Source organism: Rhinolophus sinicus, chromosome X (genome assembly GCF_036562045.2).
Source record: "Rhinolophus sinicus isolate RSC01 chromosome X, ASM3656204v1, whole genome shotgun sequence".
Lineage (NCBI taxonomy): Eukaryota > Metazoa > Chordata > Mammalia > Chiroptera > Rhinolophidae > Rhinolophus > Rhinolophus sinicus.
The window spans coordinates 14,867,019-14,889,682 of NC_133768.1; the positions used below are offsets into that span (position 1 = coordinate 14,867,019).

Here is a 22,664-nt window from a genome sequence, read left to right on the forward strand (position 1 = left end):
CTTTATCAATAGAAGGTCACTCTATAAACTTCCTCAAAACTGTACATAATGCCAAATTCTACTGCAACTGGCCAAGGTATACCTAAAGCCTTTGCTTTAGGTATACCTTGGCCAGTTGCAGTAGAATGCAGAAGATATGAATTCTGGGATAGGATTGTATATACAAAGAAGCAATTAATGCAGTTCTACAGAAAACCCCCAGTTGGTTAGAGAAAATGAGGGTTCTGGACATTGCGGGCCGTGCCTGGCCTATGATACAGAACCACTGTCTAGTATGAAGCTACAATTAGACGAGAAGGAGAAGACCCATCGCCAGAAAGAAAGGTGGCTCTGGCACACAATCCCAGCCCTTTTGCTTCCAAAGTGGAAACGTATTCGCTTCAGGATCACTTCATCCTGTCGTACCCATTTCTCTTAGATACTGATTTTCCATTTCAAAATTTGTTTTACTTTTATTACTTTGAATGGATGGTAATCCATTGTTTCATTCCGTTTGACAACAGTTATCTCTAGTCCGTCTGGGGAAAGACATGGTGGTGAGTGACTTAAATGATCCTCTTAGTTTTTATTTCACAACCCTACCTTTTTAAAAACATAGCACTTACAGTGTGCTGGGCATTCTTCCAGGAACTTCACCACTGATAACTTATTTCATCCTTATAAATCAGGGATAAATCAAGTATCGTTAAGTGTAAATAAAAGCGGAACCCACTACACTAGGGGAACAAAGTTACAGGACTTTTTTTTTCAGGCTTAACCAAGATGGCCTTCCCAGCACCCCCTTTCTTGGGATGCTGAGTTTAAACACCACTGGAAAGAGAGCAGGCACATTTTCAGAGAGACCATAAAGCCTCTCTCCTAATGGGAATCCAAATCCTGACTACCACTGTTTGTTGGTGTCTACTACAGTAGGACATAAGCTATATATGCAACAGAAATGTGTCCATATGTGTACAAAAAGCATGCACATATTCATAGCAGCACTGTTCTTAGTACCTCCAAACTGTAAACAACCTAAGGCTCTAACAGCAGTAAAACAGAAACATCAGTTGTGGCATATTCATACAATGGAATACTCCAGAGCAATGAGAATGAGTGAACTACTGATACGTCCAACAGCATGGATGAACCTCACAAACACAATGCTGAGTGAAGGAAGCCAGACATTTATATGAAGTTCAAGGACAGGAAAAACTCATCTACAGAGACAGCTATTGCAACAGGTTTGGCCTATGGAGTAGTGGGCATTGCTCACAAAGGAGTACAAAGAAACTTTCTGGGAGGATGGAAGTATTTTGTATTTTGATAACGGTGTTGTTTACATGTGTATATCCATTTATCAAAATTCATCAGACCATATACTTAAGATCTATATGTTTCACTGCCTGTACATTTTACTTCAATATACAGGAGAGAGAGATGTGACCACATACGTGTTGAGACTCCTGAAGCTGTGGGCTTCTGTGCTGCTGCTATCCTGCAGATGCTGTCAGTGGCAGGCCCACAGCCTGTAGCCTAATCCAGAGGCTGAAGCAAAGCCAAGCATCTGAGAAACCAGACACTGGAGTCCTCTAATTCCGGTCACCTCCAACCCTTACTTTATGCATTCCCTGCAGAAAACACTGGCCATGAAAAGTTGATGAGGAGATGCCAGGACTCTTCGGCTCTCAAGCCAAGTTTGAATACCCTCCTGGAGTTTTTTGCTGTATGATTCAATATGACCATTCCTGGCCCCAGCAGAGGACAGGCCTGGCGGGAAGGGTATCTGGACATGTTTCTCATCATGGTCACCTAATGCCGCTCCTCTTCCTGTATCTTATCAGGGGAGGAAGGGAGACTGTAGGACTAAGACATTTAGGCATCTGGGATTCTGTGAGGTTGAATATGGGAAACTCCTAGTTATCCTCCAAATCAATAGTAGCTAAGTTTGGATGGGCACATGGCTGCCCAGCTAGAGACTACATCTCCCAGGTTCCCTTACAGCTAGATGGGGTCATAGGACTATACTCTCTGTAGTGCAATGTGAGTAGAAGTGGCGTGTGCAGGTTCTACTCACTTTAAAGGAAACTGCTTGCCCTGGGCTTCTATTCTTTCCTCCTTTCCATAGGTGGGAACACAGAGTAGCAGTGACCTACTGTGTTTCCCCGAAAATAAGACCTAACTGGAAAATAAGCCCTAACATGATTTTTCAGGATGTCATCCCCTGAACATAAGCCCTAATGTATCTTTTGGAGCAAATCTTAATATAAGACCTGGTCTTATTTTCAGGAAAACATGGTAGCTTCCACTAGAAGAAGAGGATTATTCTCTCGGAAATGAAAGAGCTACAAAATGGTCAAAAGCTAGATCCCTGAACACCTTTTGGAGCAGTGCTATGTCATTAGCCCAGTCCACTCACCTCTAGACTGCTTTGTAAAAGAGAATATCAAACTAATTTAAATCACTGCATCTGGTGACTCTTTGTTACAGCATCTTAGCTAATACCCCTAGCACATAACCTTTTGAGGCTTGTGGTCTGCGGGCCAGAATTTCCAAGTCTCACACACGCTACATAGCATGGTAATTTGTATTCCAAAGTTCATATTATACTAGTACATAAAGACAGCACCCTCTTTTCCTATCATACAATGTTAATTCTGTTACGTAATCTAGTCCCCCACAGTCTATCAGATACTATCAACTCATTACTCATGTATACAAGGTTCTTTCAAGACAAGATCCCATGCTCCATGCTGAGCCTCACTGTGTGCATTTGCTTCACCTGCATCTGTGTTCTGCTCACACTGGCTGTTCCCGGAAGGCACAGTGCCCATGATCTTTATGTTCATGCTTCCGTTCTGGCCAAGTGGAATGGCCTTGTCACCACCCCCATCCCATACTCTTTCCTGCCCATCAGGTAATTCTTACTAATTCTTCCAAACCTAGCCAAAAGACCCCCCCCCAAAATGCCTAAGCAGATGATTTCCTTCCTCTGCTATGCTTCCATAGCACTTTGCGCAAACCTTCATTAAGACATTTATGGCTCTGAGCTGGAGAGATTTAGTGACATGGCAGACCTCACAGCTAGAATATATGTTCCAAAAACAAAGTCCCTGAAGACCAAGACCATGCCTTGCCCATTTTCATAACCTTGGCATTGAGCACATGATCTGGTTCATACTCAATGAGCATTGAACGAACGAAGCAAGCAGAATTTAACAGCTGGCTTGTTTCAAAACTCTACACATGGATTATCATTCTTACCTATTCAGTGCAAATGCATAGTGGAACTTAATATTATGTTGGTCGGCCAAATCACACGTAGGCAGCATTTCCAGTGTTTCTACCAGCTTCACCATTGCATCATAGTCCTGTTGGCATGACATCCAAGGTAAGAAAGAGAGGAAACACAGATCTTCACAGATTTTTCTGAATAGTTATAAACATGAGACAGCCTAGGCATTTAAATACAAGCCTCTCCCTACAGAGAACATTTAGTGAAGTTACTTATAGCCCAGCAGGCAGGAAAAAGTTACCATGGTTTAAAAATTATTATTACTTTGCAGTATTTTATTTCACTTAATATACCTGAAGAATGTGACTTTTTATTTTATATATATATGTGTGTGTGTGTATATATATATATATATATATATATATATATATATTCTCTATATATACATACATATATATATATATATTCTATATATATACATATATATACATATATATATATATATATATATATATATATATATATATATGTATATATATATAATTATTAGTTTCAGGTATACAAAACAATGTAATTAGACATTTACACCCCTTACAAAGTGATAACCCCCCAATCTACTACCCCTCTGACATTGTATATAGCTGTTACAATACCATTGACTATATTCCCTGTGCTGTGCTTTACATCCTGTGGGAAATATATATATATATTTAGTTACAGCTGACATTCAGTGTTATTCTACTTCAGCCTCAGGTGTACAGTGCATTGGTCAGGCATCTACACAGTCTATGACGTGATCCCCCGATAAGTCCAGTGCCCATCTGGCACCTTACATGATCTTTACAACATCATTGACTATATTCCCCACACTGTATTTCACATCCGTGTGACTATTTTGTGATTACCAATTTATACTTTCTAATCCCTCCACCTTCTCCCCCACCATGCTTTGAATGCAGGAGAGTTACCACCACCATCACAGCTGTGGGGTCAAATGAGCAGGACACACACACACAAGAAACCTTACAATCACTTGGCACATAAAGGGAGGAAACATCCAAGTCCTTCCTACTTTATCAGAAACAAACGAATTCATCCAAACCTGGGTTTCTCAATGTTGGCACTACTGAGATTTTGGGCCTGGGTCATTCTTTGTTGTGGGGGGCTGTCCTGTGCACTGTGGGATGTTAAACAGCGTCCCTGGCCTCTACCTACTAGATGTCAGTAGAACGTCCCCCTCCCCTCTGAAATGTGACAACCAAAAATGTCTCCAGACACTGCCGTATGTCCCCCAGTTGAGAAGCACTACTCTCAACCGCATAATTACCCAGGGAAACAATGCTACCATGTTTGGCTCAACTGGGTCCCCTCTGAGCAGTGCCATCTGCTATCTTTTCAGCTGGGCTTAGATCACTGTGCTGGCCAACTTGCTGACAGCCAGCCACCGTTAGCAGAGGAGGACTTCCCACCGAAATCCCATTATGTTCTGTGCCTCTGCACCTGGATGCAGCTGCCCAAGGAAAGGTAAGGCAGCATATTCCAAGAAGCTTCTGGCTCGCTTTGGAGCCTGAGAGTCCCAACGGAAGGTTATAAAAAGAAGAGATGTGTGAAGGCAAGGACAGAAGGAAGCCAGCAGCTCAGGAAGAAAGATTTCTAAAAAAGGGCCATTCCCATGCTCTTGTCCTGTGGGGCATAATTTAATCATTGTCATGACCCCTAACAGCATCTGCTATTAAAATCAATTAGATGCATCTGTTTGTCACTAGGAGTGCAAGTTCCTTAGTGGTTGACTCTGTTCTTGGTGCAGGTCGTAAATGGATTCTCATTTAGAATCTCCAACATGGCTTTGTGGAATTCTGCAGGTAAGGTACCTTGCCTGTGTTCCTCCAAAGGGAAGGAAGGTAAGACATCATTAGAAATGGCTCAACAGCATTAAACTTGGAGGGAAGACATGCTTGATTTCCTTCATAGTACTGCGTCCCACAAACGCCATCTCAAGAACTCTCCAGAAGCCTGTGACGCTTGTCTTAGAATAAGTATCTTCATTCCCTGGGCCCTGGATGTGCGTCTGCTACTCCTGCTGTCCTTGTCACTGATGGGTGGTGGTAAACAAAGAAGGAAGTGACAAAGGCCTAAAGGAAGCAGCACAGCAAAGGAGTTAAGAACAAGCTGGTTGCCTCAGTTTGAATCTTGACTTTGCCAACTGCTGTGTGACCTTGGGCAAGTGACATAACTTCTCTGTGCCTTATGTTCCTCATTTTTAAAATGGGGATAATCAGAGTATACATCCCATAGGCTTGTGATGAGGATTAATTAGGATTTGCAAAGGGCTTGGAACAATGCCTAGAACAAAGTGCACATAAACTGTTCAATTCTGAGTTCCTTTTAGTGAGAAGCACCGTATATGAGATTTTGTTGGAGTGGCTTTCTGATATGACAAAACCTTCTCCAATATTTCTACCACAACAGATACGCTAAGTGAACTATGACCTAGTCACATGCATATTTTGTCTATAAAACAGCTACCTAACTATACACCTAGTATAAGAGTACTTCACATGAGGAATTCCTCAAGCCAAAGAACTCAGCATGCGTTAGCCTCTGGTAAGCGTATCTCATACCTGGATATCGCGGTAGGACAGCAGTAAATTAATGACGATGTCTGAGGTCAGAACCTCGGTGTTATCCATGCGGAGTTTGATCCGAGCCAGCTCCTTTGCCAGTTCATCGCCCTGGTATTTCTCTCTGGCTCTCCGGATGTCATTTAACAAGGTTTCTTTGTAATAAGCACTGGAGAGGGAAACATGAAAACCTCTGGTCGCATCTCCATGCATCCAGGACTCCGTTTCCTTTGGCAGCTCAAACAAACTTGGTTCTCATCAACATGACCTAGCTAATACATGGGGGCTTGGCCCAGACCTCATCTTTCCGGCACCAGCAAACAGGAGATACGTCCTACTTGTTACTCACATTTTACAAAAACTAACTACTTCATAGTAACAACAACAACAACAACAAAATCAGTTCGTTATGACCTGGTAAATAATTTTCAACTTCACCCCATCTGCATTTGGATGACACATAGGACTTCCTACCCTTCCAACCCACCCCACTTCCTCTGGTATTTTCAAACACATAGAGGGCAAGTAGGTACCTTACTTAGTTATTTCCCTACTATTTACAGATTATCACAAAGCCAAATAAAACTCCAAAGGCCATGAAACAGTCAAATGAGAACTTTAAAATGAATCTTTCTATCGGGTGTCCCTGGTAGAAAAAGCTAGTAAGCACTAAGCTTTTTCCGCTTGGCTGTGAGCCGAAAACTGGACGTGACAATGAGCAATCCAAGAAGCACTTCCTGGAAGCTTACAGACCATCTCTGTCTTTCACAGCCCTCCACTCTTCTTGTGATTTTCAATTGCCAGAACGCTTCTCTAGTGTAAAACATAAAACTTCCTTCGTGGGGCATCTAGATGATAATAGGGAGGTAGGAATATATTTAAAGCAGTTTAAATCCACATTGGCATATCTCACCATAACCACTTAAAGAACTAATGCTAGTACCTGGTACTTAAATAGCTTTAAAACTGACCTAATTTGATGTACACGAGCTGACTTACAATGACCATAGATTGATTTAAATTTCTTGCTCAGTTTCCAAGTAACATTTTTATGGAGATTGGGCGTTACCAAGCGATAATTCTGTCAACCCATTAAGTAGCAGAAATGAGTGGACTGTAGAGAGTAAAATTAGGCTGTTCATTAAAAAAAGATAAGCTCAATTAAATATTAGTCTTCAGAAAAGAGAAGCAACACATAAGAATAACAGCTGCTACTTTTAATAACTATAAAACTATGCCAAATAAATGTGTATACAACACTCATCCTCGTCCAGTGCTTATAAGACCTTACAAACATTTAAAGAAAGAAGTGATACTCCACAGAAAGCACTCTGATATAAAAATATCAGTGCATTGCTTTAATTTTTTATTTCCTTATTTGTCTATTGCTAATCACCCCCAATGATGAGCAAATTAGCAGATTCTACCAGTGTTTAAAATTCTGTCATTAATCTGATGAGTCATTAAGTTGGGTGACAGCCATTGTCCATTTGGTGGACTACAGAGGCATCAAAGCTATTAAGGTGTTATTAGTTTAGCCCGACAAGTAAAAAGTTATATTTTAGTTAAGTTTTATTTTCAAGGGCAATTCTGAAAAATAGTTTTAATAAACCAAGAAACCTAATAAGAACAGTAACTCATAAGTAAATGAACAAAACACTGAACGGAGTATGGCTTGGGGACATCATATATGTAATAAACATGCAGCCATTTCTGCCTTTGGGGACCAGGCAAGATGCTGCCCATCAATGTGAACTTGGAGATGGCTTCCAGCCCCCTTTCAGCACAGAACTCCAGGCAGCCTTTATTAATCTATCAGAGTTGGCACTTGAGCTGAAAACTTATCTGCCTTGCTCATTATCGATGTTTTAAACCATAGGCACCACTCACCTCTTACCTTCTCACTAACCATTGTCAGGCATCTACCAGTTCAAGGGGTGGAATCAACCAACAGGTATTTCAAGTCCTTTGAAATTAAACCAGGTCAAAACAGTTGTTTTCCTATTGATATATACACACACTGAATGAGAAACAAACTTGAGTCCATTTCTTGCAAAGACCTTGCTCATCTGGCAGACTCAAGCTAGCCTTTCTCCTGGTCAGACCTCAAAAGATGATACTGGGAGAGTTTTCTCCTTAAACTTCACTAAAATATTTATTGTGCAATAAGACAACAGTTAGTAAGGTGCAACTGAATGGGGCTTTCCAGGAATGTCCTACAAAAGGTTCCCCATTTGCTTTCTTTGTTGGCAAGTGGTCACATATGTCTGGGTTTCCAGTTTTCTTTTCCCATAAAGTCTACAGAAGAAACTCTGTGTCCAGAGAAGAGGTGGTGGGATAGAAAAAGAGAACAGACTGTTAACAACTGTGTACCTCACACCAAGGCTACAGTAATAACGCTCTACAATTCAGGGAGCCATGATGTGAGCCAAAGTGGGATATGCAGTCCTTTACATGTCAAGTGAGTTCTGCCAGTGCTTTGGATTTTCATTTGTTTTGGAAGGATAAATCCTCCTCCTTGTGACATAACTTCCAGGAGTAAATCCTTTAAATTGGCTGCAAGCAAAATGACTGGATCCTTTGGTTAAGTAGAATACTTTTTCTGCCTTCAAATTTTAGAAAAACAACATTTTAAGGCATGGTTTATTGAGCACCAAGGCACAAAGAGGTGAGCTGATTTTTATAAGGTTATATAGTGAGGAATCACCTGAGCCAGGATTCAGACCCAAACCCGCCCACCTCTGAATAAGTATTTCCCACCTTCCTCAACATCAATCTACAAAGAACACATCACAGGACATCCTGAGGTCATGATGGCTTCAGCTGGACTCAATGCATCCCGCCTTCTATAGCACAAGAACTTGTGGTCAGAATGACCTTGCTGAGGCATTTTAACAACTGATTGGAGTGCAGGAAGGAAATCATCCTCAGAAATGATCTTAAAACACAGACTCTAAGAATTGAATGAGCATTAAAAATATGAGTGACTTAACTTCCTTATTTTCTAGATGAGAAAATGGCTACACAGAAGAGAAGTTATTTATCAAGGTCACACAGGGAGTTGGGGCCAAACATAGGCTCAGCCCTGACCTCGTAACTCCAATCCTATTCTCTTATAGCTACACCTCAATGGACCAACTTAGTGAGGTAGTAAGGAACAACAATGGATCCCAGGAGGACTTAAAAATGGCTGGCGGAGGTTCCCCATTCTCAGAGCACTATGGTCTTTTGAGGGTGTATCGCATCCATGAACGTGAAGGGAAGATTTGAGCAAAGCTCCTGGGGTTTGTTGATGGCTGAGGGGAATTACCATGAGGTCACGTGGATGTCCTTGAGGAGGTTAATAAACCTGTCCACCAGGGGCACGCACAACGGACTGAGGATGGTGTCCCAGTTGGGCTGCATGTACTCCGAGGCACGCCTCTGGGCGTCACTCTCACAGCAAAAATAATCAGCGCAGGGTGTCACGATGTACGGGATGAAATAATAATTTCCACTAGATGCCTGGAAAAATAAACAAAAAAGTTTCAAAAGTAACTGATGTGGAAGCATAGCTGTGGATTTGGGTAGGGGGAACCTGGTGGGACAGGGAAGGAGCAAATGCCTAAGTATGACAACAACTTGTGCAATACGACTATGAATCTATTACATACAAAACAGGAAACCAGTCAATTTCACAAGCTCTAACACATGGATGTATGACAAAAATTTGGTTTTAAATGCTGAAACTGATCTGTGTATGTCTCTGAACTTCACTGGTAAAGATTTTAGGGGTTTAAGTATCGAAAATTGTATCGTTTCATTATGTGCCCTCAAAGCAGAGGAAATTTGAACTCGCTGATAACCAAGAATTGCAATGCAAAGGCATATTTTTCTTTCTTTCAGCATCAATGGAAAAGCCATATTATTTGATAATTTAACTACATGTGAACTATTATATACTTTCTAGAGTAAAAATTGTTTTACATAAAGCAAATATTAATAAGTAAGATTAATCTCAGGGATGTTTTGAAAAAAGATCTGCTCAAAAATTTTTATATTGTCAAATAATACTCAAGTAAAACATATCTTTTTTCTATGGAATGCTTACAGTTTGACTAAAAATTGTGATCCTTTGTAAAGCATGAACACGGCCACTAAAGAGTATTAAACCAATGCTTAATTTTCAACACATTGGAGGATTAATACATTCTTATATGACATCCTTATATCATAGTCAATCTTTTGTCTAAACTGTCATAAAAAGCAACTAAACTTCAGACTTTTTATTCCTATCTCTTCAGTAAGTTTTAAAGAATTTATATGGTGCCAGAAATATCTGACTTCTTCACTTTTAATTTTTTTAAAAAAAGATTTTATTGGGGAAGGGGAACAGGACTTTATTGGGGAACAGTGCACTTTCAGGACTTTTCTCCAAGTCAAGTTGCCGTCCCTTCAATCTTAGTTGTGGAGGGTTCTGTTCAGCTTCAAGTTGTTGTCCTTTCAGTCTTAGTTGTGGAGGGCGCAGCTCAGCTCCAGGTCCAGTTGCCGTTGCTAGTTGCAGGGGGCACAGCCCACCATCCCTTGCGGGCTCGAGGAATTGAACTGGCAATGTTGTGGTTGGGAGCCCACTGGCCCATGTGGGAATCGAACCAGCAGCCTTTGGAGTTAGGAGCACGGAGCTCTAACCGCCTGAGCCACCGGGCCGGCCCCACTTTTAATTTTTTAAACTAAACTAAGCTAATGAAGCTAGCTAAGTATTTTGGTATACTGCAGATATATCTTGGAAAACACACTTTATCCAAAAATGAGAAATCAAAGAAGGGATAGAACTTCTTCTAAATTAAAAATAAATTCATTAATTATGGAGAAAACTATCAGAATGCTATGATCTCATATCAAACAGAAGCCTTGGGAAAACTTACAACATTGGGCAACTAGATACAAAGACACACGTGCTATACATTTTTAAGTATTCTTTTGAATAAGATTTGTTTACACAAAGACGGTGGCATTCTTATTTTTATCTGAACTCAAGATACAGATAATTGTCCTGAAACACACACTTTCTCTCTCTTTTGTACTTTGTTAGTTATCTGTAGCCCTATTGAGACATGTTTTCAGGCCTTAAAATATTTAGTTAAAAAACATTACTAGTGCTAGTCCACTCAAACATGTTTTAGAATGGGTTACCAAACTTGCCAAATGATAAATATTTTTGGTTTTTTAAGCCATACAGTCTCTATTGTAACTACTCAACTCTACTGTTGTAGCATGAAAGAAAGCAACCATAGACAACACATAAACAGATGAGCATGGCTCTGTCCCAATAGAACTTTATTTATGGACACAAATCTGAATTTCATATTTTCATATGTCCTGAAGTATTCTCCATCTTCTGTTTTTTCCAATCATTTAAAAATGTAAAAAACATTCTTAGCTCACAGGTCATACAAAAGCAGGTCTTACGCTAAGCTTCCTGATATTCCATTATTCCTAAAAACAGGATTTCCTGAGAATACTTACTCTGCTGCAAAATAGTAGTTGGAGACTGTCCCTGTGGGCACCAGATATTGGGGTTAAATCCCTCAAAATACAAATGCCAGTTATCTAGGTATTTCTATAAATAGAAGACGCAAAAATTCAGGTGTGTGGGTGATAACTGGGGAACGGGGGAAGAAGACTTGTAGCTACTTCTTAGTAAACACTGGGAACTGCCTACATCAGAGGAAAAAAGACACTTCCCTCCCTGGTTATAGCTCCAAATTCTCAAAGACAGATTCAAATTGCCCAGCAAAGTAGGGATTTTGGTAGATTAGAGAACAATTTCTCCCTCATCTATAACAAGAAAGCCATGTTGCTGAAATAAATTAAACTGAATGCCATTTATATAATCAGAAGTTAAACTGATTGTTCTTCTACATGAAATCGAGTTTATGGTAAAAGGCCTTCCTGTTTCAGACTAAAAGGGAGAAAAGGGCTGTGTGGATCAGTGAAGTCTAGAAGGTAAAATAGCTTTGAAGGAATGGACTTTGCTATTTTCAAAATAAAACAGAGCTAGACTGGAGATGTGAGGAGATCTTCAGATGCTGCTCCCGCTACCCCAAAAAAGAAAACCATAACTGGCAAAAAATCTTTTAAAAAATGATTAAAAGTCGCTATAAATTGTCTTAAGAGCATACAGAAAATGGAGAAACATTTACTCAAGAAAATTGACTAAATCTTGGTAAGAATAGTGAGACTCTAGCATTTGAGCTATAAGCTGCACTCCCTACTCCCCAGCGCAAAGTGACAAAAGTTCTTCACTGGGTAGGTAAAGCCAAGAAGATGGGGCTCCCTCGTACTCCAACCTCTAGTCTAGGGTGACAGTTTCTCCCTGAGAAGGCCAAGCCACCAGCATGCTCATTCACCACAGCTCTGTGTTACAGAAGTACTATTCCGGGCAAGTGTGGTCAAGAGGACTAGGGCTCCATTTCTCTACCCAGTTCACACTGGTAGGGAAGAAGTTCTACCCTAGGTGAAGCAGGCCAACAATACTGGGCCCTGATCATCTTTGTCCCGGCTCACATAAGGTGAAGGTTCCTTGCCAGAAGAGGCAAGCTGAGAAGATCAGGGGCTGCTACCCTTGTCTAACATCCACTCACAGAGCAGGGTGTCACTATGAGGGAGGCAGGCTGCTACCCCCACCTCCCAGCTCTGGAGCAGTGGTGCAGAGGCTCTGCCTAGGGGTAGAGGCACACTGTAAGAACAGAGAGCTCTACAGCTCTCCATAAGGGGCTGATTTTACATGGAACACAGCATGGAAGTTCAAACCTATGGGCACTGTCAAAAAATGGAGATTTTTGTGGCAAAAGTTTAGAGGAGGATGGTAGCTTCATGATAGCAACAGGTGAAAGGTAGACCATTAGAAGTTCACAAAAAAAAAAAGGAGGAAGGGAGAGTTGGAAAGAACTTTCCTAAGGTCAGAATAAACCTTAAAGACTGGTCCTGAAAAGGAGCCCAACTTTAATTTTATCAGACTGTGGGACATTTATGTCTCACGGCATCGTCAAAAACAATAAAACAATCAGCTAACAGTTAAGGGAGATTAACTACTGGCTGTAATATCAATAAAGGAAGCCCAGTCAGAAACATTTAGCAGGAAAAGATATATTTAAAGAGAGCCCAGCTATAACCATTGTCATCCTTGGGTGGGGATGGGAGCATCAGAATAGCTGTGCACATGCCCAGGACTGCACCTCAGAGTGACATCAGAGGCTGCACACTATAGAGAAAATGGACTTCACTGAACTAATGTAGCAAAGTCATTAAAAAATAAACCAGCAAACAACACAAACAAGCTCCAGAGGCAGGAGGGAGAGAGAACAGTATCCCGAGTTTCTACAATATATTATTTAAAATGTCCAGTTTTAAACAAAAATACAACACGGTGTGATCCTTATATAGGAAAAGAATAACAGGCAACAGTAACTGTCTTTGAAAGGACCCAGATATTGAAATTAGAAGACAAATTCTTGAATACGGATATTATAAATATGTTCAAAGAACTAAAGGAAATGATGCTTAAAGAATTAAAGGTATGATTTAATAGAGAATTGCAGTGAAGAAAGAAGAATTACAAAAAAAAAAAGCAAATGGAAATTCTAGAGTTTAAAAGTACAATAACAAAAATTTAAAATTCACTGAAGAAGCCCAACAGGAAATTGAAGTAGCAGAATCAGCAAACTCGTAGATAGATCAAATAGGGATTATGCAATCTGCAGAATAGACAGAAAAAAGAAAAGGAAAACTGAACAGAGCCTCAAAGAAATATGGACACCATCAAGTGCACCAATATACATGACACATAATGGGAATCTCAGAAGGAGAGAAGAGAAAGGAGCAGAAAAATTCTCAAAGAAATAATTGCTGAAAACTTCACAAATTTGATTAAATGAATCTACATATCCAAGAAGTTAAGTGAACTCAAAGTAGGATAAACTCAAAGACATCCACACCCAGATACACAATAGTCAAAATTTTGAAAGACAAAGTCTTGAAGGCAGCAAGAGGAAAATGTCTTACCATGTACAAGGGAACCCCAATAAAATTAATATCTAAATTTTCATCAGAAACAATGAAGGCCAGAAGGCAGTAGGATGACATATTCAAAGTGATGCAAGAAAAAAAAAAGTCAACAACAAAAAAAATTCAACCTAGGTTCTTACATCTAGCAAAACTATCTTTTAAAATGAAGGTGAAATAAAGACATTTTCAGACAAACAAAACCTGAGAATTTGTTCCTACGAGGCCCATTTTACAACAAATACTAAAGGAAGTTCTTCAGACTGAAAGCAAGTGACACCAGACAGTAATTCTAATTCACATGAAAAAAACAAAGTATACCAGTAAAGGTAGTTATATAGGTAATTATCAGAGATGGTATACTTGCCAATTTCTTCTTTCTTCTCTTAATTGATTTAAAAGACAATTGCATAAAATGATGTATATAATCGTATATTGGGGCCTATAACAGATATTTGATATAACAGTACAAAAGATACAGTTGAAAACAAAACTGTATTGGAATAAGGAAACAGCACCACTTGGTAACTTGAATCCACAGAAACAAATGAAAAAAATAAATGAGAAATGGTGAACGAAAAGGTTTATATAACTCTATAAATATGAGGTCTGACAGTTAAATTCACGAACTCATCCTAGAAAAAGTGCTACATACCTCATTGCTGGTCACCTTCTAAGTACTCCCCTTGGAAAGCTATGCACCGATGCCAGCACCTAGTCCACCCTTCAAAGCAATTTTGGGATTTTATGGAATGGCCATCAGAGCTGTCCTCGTATTACCCTTGATGTCCTGAATGTCATCAAAATCTCTTCCTTCCAATATGTCCTTTTTCTTCAGGTAAAGAAAGAAGTCATCGAGGGCCAGATCAGTTGAGTAGGGAGGGTGTTCCAATACAGTTATTTGTTTACTGGCTAAAAACTCCCTCACAGACAGTGCCGTGTGAGCTGTGCATTGTCGTGATGCAAGAGCCATGAATTGTTGGCAAAAAGTTCAGGTCATCTAATTTTTTCACACAGCCTTTTCAGCACTTCCAAACAGTAAACCTAGTTAACTGTTTGTCCAGTTGGTACAAGTTCATAATGAATAATCCCTCTGATATCAAAAAAGGCTAGCAACAGCGTTGCAACAAGTTTGTGAACTTAATTGTCAGATCTCATATATACTTATTTTCATTTCTTCTCTCAGCTTCTTTAAAAGATATAATACTCTACAGAGTAATAATCATAACAAAAATATTTACAAACATTACAACTAAATAACTGAGTCTCCCTAATAGGTAGGTAAATTGAAGGTTCAAGAATCCTATCTATTTGGACAGAATTGGTGCATGCCTTAATACTATTTCTAAAACAAACAGTTCTGCTAAAATCTTGTTTATAGTCTTCTTTTAGTAAACCTAATCTTCCCAAATAGCACAAAAGCAAACTTTGCCCCAGTCCTCCTCAAACTCTAAATAATGAGGTGTGGAAAAATAAGACGTTTATAAATAAATGCTAAGTGCTATCACAGGTTATGGCTCAAGTGGGCAGAGCAGCAGCAGGAGAGGCTGATGCAGACCTGTACACAGCTCAGCTAGGAAGTGACCTGATCCTTTGAGCAAGCATGTAGCCACAGTTAGAGAAAAAACGGGAGAATTGGAATGCATGAACTCTGAAAACAACTGTGCGAGTTTAATGAAGGACTGAACAGAGAGCAGGAATTTGGAGCCTCAAGAAAGTAAAAATAGTTCCTTTGAGACAATCTTTCATAAAGTGTATAAAACTTTAAGAAATTGTACAGAAAGAAACTGGGTCTAATGAATACATTTAAAAAAAGCAATTCATAAACTTCCAAATGAAAGCACAGGCTCTTGAGCGCAGTACTTTGGTTCTTACAAAGGAGACTAGGCGCAAACATCTTCAAATGATGGAACACATTCAGACTTTTGTTGGTGGGTAGACCAGAAATCAGAAAGAAAAACATTGATTAGCATAACACATGTTTAATAGTGAACCAGGCTTGGATATTTGTAATTGGTACATTTATAAATGGAAACATCTCAAGAGTCCAGCTCATTAAAACAAATTTAACAAAGACAGCTTAGTTTCCTACATAAAGAGGCATTAGAACCAGTGGGCTAGCACATTAATACGTAAGCTCCTATTCCAAACACTCTTCAAGTAGTTCCAAAAGGAGGATTCTGATAGAATAAGTGAGATCAGAGAACAGAGTAAAAGCCACTGGTCTCTGACACTGTGAAGGTAGGTAGTGGAGAAATCTGTCCTCTGAAGTTTTTAGTTCCTAACTAGGGATTTACATAACTACTACCATCTACAAATATCACCACCACAAACAGATTGTCCTATATCATTACTAGGTTAAATAATAGGTGCCTTTTTAAAAACTCTCATTATAAAAGTTTGATTATATAGTCTTTGCTATAATTTTTAATGCCTATCTAATATACCATCTGGTGAATATATAAAATGTACTTAACCATTCTCCTATTGTTTAACTTTGTTTTGAAAATTTTCTTACTATACACTGAGATGAACACCTTTGCATATGGCATCTTTATAATGTTGGTCTTTTCCTAAGAGTAGCTTCTCAGGAGTGAAATTACTAGATCAAGTTGAAGGGTTTTGGTATGTGTAGCCAAGTTGCTGTCAAAAAAGATGGAGCAATTTACACTCCCACCATTAGTGTATGAAGGCACTGCAATTTTATCAGCCTTTCAGCAGAGCTGGGTAGTGTTTATTTTTTCACATTTGCTAAGTTAGGTGAAAAGGAAATATTAATATTGAAATAGAAAGTCAGTATCATCTCAGCTCAAGCACAGCAAGATAGTGGAGAATTCAAATGGCTAAGGACTGAATTGCAGCTCCACTGCATGCTAGATGGCTGACCCTGAAAAATGTACTTATCTATCTAAACCTGTTTTCTCATCTTTAAAATGGGACAACAACACCATCGACTTCATTAGGTGTAGAGGCTTAAATATGGCGCTGGCACATAGTGGGCATCCAATAAGTATTAGCTCAATACTTTTAGACCAGACTAGGAGTTCCGAAACTGAAATCCATTAATTCTTGGGATTCCATGAACTTGAATGAGAAAAAAAACGACATCTTTGTCATCATTTGCCTTTCATTGAAATGTAACATTGCCTTTGATTAGAAATGTAGGCAACACATCCTAGTTTCAGCAGGCCCTGGGACTTTGTCACTAATAGAAATTATAGAACTTTTCATATTGCATTACAATTCTTGCAGAGATCTCAAAATACCTTTTATACCCATCACTACTCCAAAATTATGATAGTTTTTAGACCAGGTGCTTAATCTATTATTTGAGACATTAATAGAAAAGCACATAGATTACAATATACTTTTAAAACTATTTAGATAACTATGTTTCAATATCAATGGTCTCCTTTATATTTATTTAAGCATTTTAAGATATATTCTGAAAAGGGGTTCATAGGCTCCTCTAGGGGAGGACACCCCCCCCCCCGCCAAATCTCAGAGCTCCTCCTCTAGAATCTCAGCAGCTATTTCACATAGAACATCCTACCTGCAGCCCTAAAACACCAGTTTCTTCAGTGGGCTTTACATATGAATATTTCCATGAACAGCTGCCCGGATTCTCCAGGACAGCCCAGGAGAGCAGAGCATGTCAGAGTTTCAACCTAATTGTCCATTGGGTTCAATCATGGCCACTTACTAACCAAGGACACTTAGCACTTGCCCCTCAACTAGCTCTTCTGCAAAAAGGTCAAGGGTCCACGAAGACCAGGACAGGGACCTTATTACATCAGCACTTATTTTTATGTATGGTTAGCAGCAGGTGGCAAAGTTGGTCAATAATAGCACAAGTTTTATACATTAATTCTTTGGAGCAAATAATATGTGTAAAAATTTATCCCAACAGACTTCATGAGTCTTTCAGCTTGACCTCCCAGAGGACATTTTAAAAATAACGATACAAACATTTAATCAGTCAACAAATGGCCTAGGCAGAAGAGGAGGGAAAAATCTAAGGCAGATGGAACGTGGTTTAACACTACCCAAGAGAAACTGATTTCTGAGCACTTATGGAAGAACGCATATCTTGATTGCTTGCTGGCAGAATGGGGTGCTTTGGAGTGTGTATCTTGTAGTGTGAAAGGGTTATAAATCCTTTGTGAAAACTGAAACTAAAAAAGCACAGAAATTTGTTCCCCCCCCAAAATTAGGGAGCAAATGAATAAATATGGGACAATAAGTTTTTAAAAAATTATTTAACATGATCATTTGTGACAGTTAATTTATTTTTTTATTTTTTTTTTTTTTTCTTCTCCACAGCGTTTTTTTTTTTTTTTTTTTATTAAATTTATTGAGGTGACAGTTGTTAGTAAAATTACATAGATTTCAGGTGTACAATTCTGTATTACATCATCTATAAATCCCGTTGTGTGTTCATCACCCAGAGTCAGTTCTCCTTCCATCACCATATATTTGATCCCCCTTACCCACATCTCCCACCCCCACCCCCACCCCCACCCCCTTTACCCTCTGGCAACCACCAAACCATTGTCTGTGTCTATGAGTTTCTGTTTCTCATTTGTTTGTCTTGTTCTTTTGTTGTTTTGGTTTATATACCACATATCAGTGAAATCACATGGTTCTCTGCTTTTTCTGTCTGACTTATTTCGCTCAGCATTACACTCTCAAGATCCATCCATGTTGTCACAAATGTTCCTATATCATCTTTTCTTACTGCCGAATAGTATTCCATTGTGTATATATACCACAACTTCTTCATTACGAATAGAATTGCCATATGACCCAGCAATCCCTCTCCTGGGTATCTACCCAAAAAATCTGAAAACATTTAGAGATAAAGACACGTGTGCTCCAATGTTCATTGCAGCTTTGTTTACAGTGGCCAAGACATGGAAACAACCAAAATGTCCTTCGATAGACAGTTAATTTATTAAGAAAGAAAATTCAAGTGGTGCACCACTCCAAATAATGATTACAAGGTTTAAGCCTAAAAGATATAATTCTTTGCCTAGTCATTTAAAGGATAGTTTTTTAAAATCAGCACACATGCAATCAGGGAAACGCATTTTTTTAAAGATCAGTGCAAATGGCAGTCTAGGTTGCTACTTTCCTTCATTTATTTGGTCATAAGAGGAACCAATATACAAAAGCTGAATAATAATTTCAACTGGGTAATCAGGCTATTGTGCTACTTAAAGGTAAATGAAGATATTCCTGTTGAGAACATGACATGCAGTGCCACTAAACTACTGCTTTTAGTCTTCCATCTGCTTTGTTCACATAACTGAATGGCTATGATAATATAACAGAATTACCTCAGAGCTGGCATGAACCTCAATAATCACCTGATTAGTCATCTCATTTTATAGAGGAAGAAACGGAGACCCAGGAAGGTTAATCAACTGGCCCACACATGATCACAGAGCCAAAGAAATCTCATGTCCTCCCCCTCCCTTCCCAGGATCCTTGTCACTAAATGCCATTCCAGCTTAATGCTGAAATATCCTTAAATAAAGAAAGCCGTGATATACAAAATACCCAACACAAACAGATGGGTAAATGGTGACTATTATGGTATGTGAATTACCGTATTTTGCCATGTATAATGCACACCCATGTTTTTGGCTCAAACTTTCAGGGAAAATAATCTTCCATTTTAAATTTTTAATTCAAATTTTTATTTGTTTACATTTAGGTACTTGTGTTTTGTTTTATAAAGGAATTTTAGCATTTATTTTTTAACATATTATGGTACAAGAAATTTTATGTAACAAATAATTACAAAACGTAAGAACAGATACAAAGTACAAGAAATTTTATGTACCAGTAACAAATTTACAGTATTGCATCATAGAAGGCCAAGAACTCTTCATTGTTGCAAGTTCATAATACGTTCAACAAAACTGATGATCGTATTCCAGGGTATCATTTTGCATACAGATATTGTTATTGATTTCTAGAGTTACACTTTTAACTCATAAGCATAAATGAAAGAGCTAAAAACATTTATATAGATAAGGAATTAGTACTACCCATGTACAATGCGCGTCCTTATTTTTCCCTCACAAATTTGGGCCAAAAAGTGCATTATACACGGCAAAAACTGGTACATCTCAATTTAAAGGAAATAAATGGGTATCATGGGACACCAAAGACTTATTCAGTTGGTAGGAGGAATTAAAAATTTATATTTTGGTTCTGACATTGGCCTTGTGAAATGTGACATTACCCCTGTGATAATTAAGAGATAGAGAAAAGTTTTACGGTCTACACCTCCAGAGAACTCCAATTTAAAAGAGAACAGGTATGTAGGGGGAAAAAAAAAGACTTGAATGGAGAATTTAAGATGAGGTAGAAATAATAAAAAATAGCTACACAAATGAAATAAACATTCAAAGGGCAAAGATTTTTACATAAGTCATATTCTACGCACAAAATAAAATTCTTCCTCTCCATCTACTATGGAATGTAGCCTTTTTGTTTAACATCAGGCCTTCACTAATAAAAGTGGTAGAAGTTGTGATTCTGAACTCAGAAAACCCGAAGGATATAGAAATGAGAAAAGAAATTTAATGGTCCTTTCACCCAAGTGTCCTTAAGCAATCTGTATCATCTTTGATAATTTTGGATCTCAACCCATAGCAAACTGAAGAATTGAGAAAAGCAGGAGGGAAAGACCAGGAGAAATTCTGTTACTCTGAACTCCAGGCCTAAATGTGGTTGTAAGCCAGGTAAAAGACTTTCAATATTGTAGACAATGCACCCAATATTGCCAATGTCTCTTTCTCAAAGAATTTCCAATTTATTGGGATTATGGAGATAACTATTTTGATTGGAGCAATTAGTTTCTATTAAATCTCATTGGCTTTCCAGGAAAAAAACAACAACCACCTGGTCCAGGGATCAAGAACCAGATTAGTTTTTTTTTGTTTGTTTTTTTGTGTGTTTTTTTAAATTAGTTTCAGGTGCACAAGACAGAGCAAAACTTAGACGTTTATCATTTACATCCCTCACTCTGTGTGAACCCCCCTCCCCCCATCCACCATCCCCCCGTAAGTTCCCAAAACCTCTCACCTTCCCCTTATCCCTACCCCCCCGCCCCTCAAGCAACCCTCTGTTTTTCCTCCATGTTTCCAAAACTGTCTCTGATTAGTTCATTCACTTATTCTTTTCTTTAGATTAGTTTTTTAATAAGGTGTTTTTTAAATAACATGATCCTAACTTGGAAATTTAACTCTGCTTTTAAAAAACTGTGAACTCTGGCTTTAGGACATGACAAATGAAAATAAGGTCTAGTGTACTTTTAACAATTTATTCTACAAGTATTAGGTGGAATACCTCATCTTCTCCTAGCAATTTTTCTGGGAGACAGGGAAGATGTGTGTCCCCACCTGTCCTCTCTGGTGAGGCTACGTATACCTTCAGGTAATTACCCACCAATTCAATGGAAGCAATTATTTCTGTGCCTTCCAGCCTTAGAGACACATTCCCTAGTCTTGGGGTATATATGATTTATGTATTTCTCAAATGAAATTATTACGATGTGGTGGACACTCCGGCGCACACCTGGACCCCCCTTCAAGGAAGGGTGTTGCCCCAGCTGCTGGGAGTTCTGCAGCTATCAGCCCCTGTTGTCAAAACCTTCTGGAACTGCCTCAGTTGTAGAGACTGCACCTCACCCGAGGTCACACTGTTTTCACTGAGGGATGGATGCAGGAGTATAAAGACCTGGCCATCTCATCCCAACTCAGAAAGGCCATTCCAGCTCCAGAGTTCCCCAAAAGATCCACCTAGGTTGTCATTGAGCCTGCACCCCAGCTTAATTTCTCTCTCTGCCTACTCCTGCTTCCTTCCCTCCTCTTCCTCAGTATTGATCCCAAGGGCACTCCACAATAAATCTGTTCCCTAAACTCAGTGTCAGAGGCTACTTCCAGGGGGAAATCATAACTTTGAAGGTGTGGTTATTTTTGCAAAGAAAAATTAAAACAGAGTTAAAGAATGCCTGCTTTAAAGAATACCTGCGGACTATGTACACTAATCACAAACCACCAGGAAGCTCCAAGGGTGAATAGTCCCTTGGGGTTGGTTATTATTTTTACTCTTGCTTTCATAAAGGCACAACCTTGATCTGTCATCACATAAACATGTTTTCTGAAGTGATAAAATGTTGAAAGCTGCTATCTTTGCTATCTCAAAAGCAGTAGAAAATAACAAGAATTTTAAAATGGATGGAAAAGAAGTCATTTTCACGGAATGTAATCAAAAACGGAATTACATTTTAACTCAAATACTGAAGTAAAATGTGATAAGCATTAAATATTTTTGTGAAAAGTACTTTTTAAATCAATCCTGAAAATGAAATTAAGAAAACCGTTTCATTTACGAGAGCATCCAAAAGAATGAAATATCCATAAATGAACTTAACCAAGAAAGTGAAAGACTTGCATACTGAAAACTACAATACATTGCTAAAAGAAATTATAGAGGACCTAAATAAATGAAAAGATCTTCTGTGCTCTTGGATTGGCAAACTTGATATTGCTAAGATGCTGGTACTATCCAAGCAATATACAGATACAATCCAATCCCTATCAAAATTCCAATGGTATTTTTTGTAGAAATGGAAAAGCAGATCCTCAAATTCATATAGAATTGCTAGTGGCCCCAAAAGCTAAAACAATGTTGAAAAAGAAGAACAAAGTTGGGGGAACCAGATCACCTAATTTGAAAACTTACTGTAAAGCTAGAGTAAACAAAACAGC

The 22,664-nt window shown here is 38.8% G+C and overlaps 1 protein-coding gene across 1 annotated transcript in view; it reads right to left on the reverse strand.

The window, feature by feature from the left end:
• The window catches only part of MAP3K15 (mitogen-activated protein kinase kinase kinase 15), a 119,081-nt gene that overhangs the window by 66,042 nt on the left and 30,375 nt on the right, over positions 1 to 22,664 (reverse strand). Inside the window, exons 4-6 of the mRNA XM_019755417.2 lie at positions 9,146 to 9,339; positions 5,836 to 6,004; positions 3,244 to 3,350 (exon numbers count right to left, since the gene is read on the reverse strand). Of these exons, the coding sequence (XP_019610976.2) occupies positions 3,244 to 3,350; positions 5,836 to 6,004; positions 9,146 to 9,339 (470 nt within the window). The remainder of the gene's footprint in view (positions 1 to 3,243; positions 3,351 to 5,835; positions 6,005 to 9,145; positions 9,340 to 22,664) is intronic.